The 5,746-nt window shown below is 37.7% G+C and overlaps 1 protein-coding gene across 1 annotated transcript; it reads left to right on the top strand.

Annotated features, from left to right (window-relative positions):
* The first annotated feature begins 424 nt into the window (after nucleotides 1–424).
* On the top strand, nucleotides 425–1,366 carry LOC103127964 (olfactory receptor 4K3-like). Its single transcript, XM_007538844.3, has one exon. The coding sequence runs from the start codon at nucleotides 428–430 to the stop codon at nucleotides 1,364–1,366; it is 939 nt and encodes a 312-aa protein (XP_007538906.2). The 5' UTR covers nucleotides 425–427.
* Nucleotides 1,367–5,746: the final 4,380 nt, after the last annotated feature.

Below are 5,746 nucleotides of genomic sequence, written 5' to 3'. Positions count from 1 at the left end.
AATAAAATCAGTTCAAACTGGAAAAGAAAGAAAACCATCAATTTTTCCAGATGACATGATAGTATACATAGAAAACCCCGAAGAATTCAGTAGATATCTCTTAGAAATTACCAAGCAAAAACTATTGAGAAGACATTGTGAGTACTGTTGTGCTTATTTTCAGAGTGAAGTTGGGGTGGGGCACAGACCTTTCATGGTCAACTATACTTTTTTTTTTTTCTTTCAGGAGCTGATTCTCCTCCTCCTCCTTTTTAGAAAGCCAATCTGGAATTCAGATTTTCTTTGGGCATGTACATTTTTCCTGTCAATCATATCTTCACTTTTAGATGCTAATAAAATTTCTAAAAGTTAAGTGCTATTGGACATATTACTAAATGAATTATCTATTTTTTTCCTTTAGGTTATTTCATAGGATATACTTAATAAAATGGAGGTAGGAAATCTGTCTGTAGTGTCAGAATTTGTGCTTCTGGGACTTTTCCACTCATGGAATATACAGGTCTTGCTCTTCATGATATTTTCTATGCTCTACTTGATCATTGTATCTGGAAATATGATGATAATTGCCTTAATCATCACTGATGCTCATCTCCATACCCCCATGTACTTCTTGCTGGCCAACCTGTCCTTTGTTGATTTGTTACTTTCCTCAGTAACTACTCCAAAGATGATCAGAGACCTTCTCACGGAAAACAAAACTATTTCCTTTGCAGGCTGCATGTGTCAGATTCTCTTTGTGCATTTTGTTGGAGGGGGTGAAATGGTGCTTTTAGTGGTGATGGCCTATGACCGCTATGTGGCCATCTGCAAGCCACTCCACTATTCTACAATAATGAACCATCAAAAGTGCATTGTCCTCGTGATGACTTCCTGGACCATTGGTTTTGTGCATGCCATGAGCCAAATGGCTGTGATTGTGCAATTGCCCTTCTGTGGCCCTAGGGAAATAGACAGCTTCTTCTGTGATATACCACTGGTAATCAAACAGGCCTGCATAGATTCCTATAATTTGGGGATATTAATGAATGGTGACAGTGGTGTTCTGGCTATGACCTGCTTTATACTGCTCTTGATATCCTACACATACATTCTTCACACTGTCCACCAACATTCTAAAATGGGTACATCGAAAGCTCTCTCAACCTGCACTGCCCACATCACAGTGGTGGTGATCTTCTTTGGGCCTTGCATATTTATCTATGTGTGGCCACTCAGTATCACCTGGGTAGACAAATTTCTTGCTGTGTTTTACTCTGTTATTACACCTCTCCTCAATCCAGGTATTTATACCTTAAGAAATAGAGAAATAAAAAATTCTATGACGAGATTCAGAAGCAACATATTACATTCCAAGGGAAATAGTTAAATAGATTAATAATTCTAAAATTTCAGGTTTGTCTATGTTGAGCCTCTCTCTTAGTGCAAATGATGTTAGTAATTAAATGGATATATATATTTATTACATATGTATCTGTAGAAAACCATGAAATATTTTGCTAAAATTCAAATCATAAAATCCATCTCTAATTCTAATGTGATTTTTTGATATTTTATTTATTTTATTTTAATTAGAAAGAGTATATACAGAGGGAAAGATATAGAGAGAAAGAGGAAAAGACCAGAAGGCTGCTAGTTCTGACTTATGGCGCCGCTGGGGATTGAGCCTAGGACCTCAGAGCCTCAGGCCTAAACGGCCTTTATGCTGTTTCCCCAACCCCAATTCTTTTTTTTAAAAGTTATTAATTAATCAATTAATTAATTAATTAATTTGTTATTGGGTAGAGACAGAGAGAAATTGAGTGAAGGGAAAGATAGAGAGGAAAAGAGACAGAGAGACCTGCTTCACCAACTGTGAAGCAACTTCCCTGCAGGTGGGGAGCCGGGGTTGGAACGGGATCCTAACTGGTACTTGGCTTTGCACCACGTGCGCTTAACCCGCAGCACTACTGCCCGACCCCCCCCCCAGCCCCTATTCTAATGTAATTAATTAAAGAATTAAAAAAAAATTCTAGTGGTATCTAACAGTGGGTGGATCTCCACTAGCACCTTTGGTGATAATTTCTTTCTACACCATTAACCTGGTCAAATATTCCCCACTACAAGAGAAAGAAAAGGCAAACTCGGACTGAGCATGTCCAGAAGTATTAAGAAGTTGCATTAGCTCAGTTTATATAGGAACCCTTACACAGAGCACTGTGGCAAGAAGAAAAAAAAAGTTATCTTGTACCTAAAAAATTAAGGAAAAGGAGCTACACCATGAACAGAAAGTGCTTATGTATGCATTTGACAAAACTTTAAACAATCAAAATAATGTTTCAGTCTTGATGTATATTTGAAGGGCACATTGTCTATACATTAATTTTTTATGTAGGACTTGAAAATGAACCCAGGAGCTCATACATGCATTCCACCACTGAGCGTTTGTTTCTATGGCCCAGTTTTTTTTTCCTTAGAGAAAAATAAGAGTGCAGAACAATGTTCTGCCATGCATAGAGCTCCTCTTGTACCATTTTTTGTTTCTCTTATTTGGTTTTGGAGACTGAATCTAGTTACATATACAATTCACCTCTCCATTTCCCCATATAATAAATGTTTATGTCATATTTTGCTTTCTTCTCTTTTTTTCCTATGGCAAACAAATAATACATATTTTACTTCTTTTGAGGCCTCCCCAAATGCTTCAGTTGTTATTGACAGGGTGGCTACATGATTGTTTCAGGGAGTAGAGTAATCAACCTACCAAGTTGTTTCCAGGATATCATTTAATTTATTAATTTATTTAGCTGAAAAACTTGGTTATAGCACAACTGTGATCTGTTTAGCTGATTTCAAAAGTCTGAGGTGCCTGGAATCCAACCCAACTGATATATCTCTGTTTGGGGGCCGGGGGTGGGGGATTTGTCTTCTGAAATGATTGCTCAAGTTATGATTGCAACTTTAACATTTCTACTTGGAGATTTTTGAATTTCTGAATCAGCTTTTTCCTAGATGAACTGAGATTGTAAACAGCATTTACTTTATAATGGGATATTACTGTATAGATTTCATTGCTTAAAACCTGGGTCAATATTGCCCAAGTCAAGATTCCAACTGATACAGCCTCTAGCAGTAAACTGATATTACATATTCCTTATAATAAAATATTCTTTAAAATATATTTTATTTATTTATTAGGTAGAGACAGAGAGAAATCAAGAAGAAAGAAGGAGAGAGAGGAGAGGAAAACAGAGAGACACCTGCAGCACTACTTCATTGTTTGTGAAGCTTCCCCCTTGCAGGTGGGTACAGGGAGTTTGAACCCAGGTCCTTGTGCATAGTAATCTGTGTGCTCAGCCAGATGCACCACTGCCCAGCCCCTAACATATTTTTATGAAAATTTTAGAATAGGAGGGCAAGGGTAGATAGCATAGTGGTTATTAGCATAGTGGTTATTAAGAGTCTGTCATACCTGAGACCCCACAGTCCCAGGTTCAGCCCCCCTGTACCACCATAAGCTAGATCTGAACAGTACTCTTGTAAAAAAAAAAAAGAATAGGAAAATTTGCCTAGAAATACTTAAGAATCAGGTGGTCAAAGCATCACCTCATTCCTGTAAGAATGGCCTGCAGCCACAAGAACAGGACCAACTAGTGCTGTGATGAAAAGATGTGGAGAAAGAAAAACACACGTAGTTGGTGGGAATGTAAATGGTCTAACTCACTTGGAAAACAATATGGAAACTTCTCAAAATATTAAAAGTAGACATTCTGAGGGTGGGAGAAACCCACTGGGATGGGTGCCTTTTTTGAAGTGCACACAACCCAGGCTCCAGACCTGGCAGCAAATAGGATTGTTGTGGCACTGGAGGAAGTGAATGTGCCCTAGTGCCCTTCCTCTCTCTGAGTCTGTGTAGATGAAAACTTTTTGCCCAGGACTGATGAAACTATGCTATGCATGTGTAAATCTATGAACACACACACACACACACACACACACACACTCTCTCTCTCTCTCTCTCTCTCTCTCTCTCTTCATACATTCAAGCTACTGTCTCATAGCTATTTTGTTATCTATCTGAAGATTACAAAAACACTGATCCAAATAGTTATGTGGGAACCTGCAATCATTGTAGCATTTTTGCAATAATCCAAATATGGAGACAACTAAGACAATGTCATTTTGTCTTTTTTTTTTTTTCCTTTCTGATATTCTTTCTTCCATATGGGTAAGCCTGCTTCCTTGGCTTGTTATTTGAGACTGGAAGGCATTCAAAGTGTACTTCATCTCCTGCAACTCTGTTTTCAAGTTTTCCATTTTCTTATCAAGTGAAAATTTAAAGTCATTGATTTATTTATTAATCCATTTCTCCATATTAAATTGAGAACTTCATATTTCTTCAAATTTCATGACAATGTATCCATTAAACTCTTTCTCTGATAGCTCTCCTGGATTTACATCATTAAGTTTCTGTGCTTCCTCTTGGTTTTGCAGAACCAGGAGGTTCTGCAAAACCTGGTTTCCTGGTTTTACCCACCTGTTTTGGTTTCTGTTGTTGCCTGAGATGTGACAGGCTCTGCTTTGTCTGTGAGGTATGAAGTGAGGGGAGAAGCTTTGACGTGACACAGTTTTAAGGTGCCTGATGTCCCTTAAACAGAGATCTAGTCTTGGGGGTTGGGTACTATCCCAGACCTCCTTCTCTTTGTCAGACTGATTCTTAAAAGTAGAAGTATGCTGTGAGGTCAAAGCCACTTTTTCTCACCTGAAGGGCAGACTGACTGCAATCACCAGGGTCAACAGCACTGGTAACACTTTAGAGTTTGATATGCTTCCCTGATGCCAGAAGGGTGCCATGCCCCATCTCCCTATTCCTTTGAACAGTCCCCTAGAGGTAGCTTGGAGACTGTTGTTTTTACAGCTCTAAACCACAGTCCATTTTAAGCTACACAGGCCCTTTAAATCTGCCATGTGTATTTGAAATGATTGTAAATATGGCACCCATAGGCAATGTGTTCCCTATCACTGATGGAGTCCTACTTTCTTCTTTCTTTTCCTTTCCTGCTTTTACTGTTCCTGTGCAATTACCAACCTTCAAATAGTGATGTTCCTTTCTTCATTAGAAAACCCAGGTATTCTCTGATGAAATATGTTGAGTTATTTTGTTGTGGAATTGGTATTCTGGGAGAGAGCCAACTTTCTGTGACTAAGTTGCCATAGCTCTGCCCCCAGAAGTATCTAATTTAACATTTTTAAACGAGTGCCTTTCTCTTTGAATGTTACCTTGGCATACATAGCTCTTTAGTGTCACTACTCACTCAAAAGGAATTGTTAAAAGCAAAGGTTTGAGGAAAAAAGAATAAATTTGCATTTTAGAGTGGCATATTCTAAAGTTATCTCAAATAATACTATTAAACTATTTATTTGGCACATGTGGTTATTAAGTAAAATTGAACATAATAAATTATTGACATGTAGCAAAATTATAAGCAAAAAACATGAACCATAGAAAGTGATCTTGTGACTAGAACAATCATTTTCCTTCTCTGATAAATTTTCAACCCAATCTAGAGAAAAAGTGTCCACATACATAAGTATAACAGTTGATGATAAATATAGCACACTTACTTGGAATATGTTAAAAATATTTACTATAAGACTAAACAAAATATTAGTCAAACTGCATTTTCATTATTTCCAAAGTTGTAAAAAGGCCTATATCAACAATGGCTGATGGTGGTGCTGGGGACTGAACTTGCGACCTCAGAGCGTC

Source organism: Erinaceus europaeus, chromosome 16 (assembly GCF_950295315.1).
Source record: "Erinaceus europaeus chromosome 16, mEriEur2.1, whole genome shotgun sequence".
In the NCBI taxonomy this organism is placed as follows: domain Eukaryota; kingdom Metazoa; phylum Chordata; class Mammalia; order Eulipotyphla; family Erinaceidae; genus Erinaceus; species Erinaceus europaeus.
Note: the sequence above shows the minus strand (reverse complement) of the source record. Positions and strands in the feature narration are given on the sequence as shown.

Bases quoted from the DNA above. Each gene is read 5' to 3' on its own strand.
- LOC103127964 (XM_007538844.3), top strand. From the start codon at position 428: ATGGAGGTAGGAAATCTGTCTGTAGTGTCAGAATTTGTGCTTCTGGGA.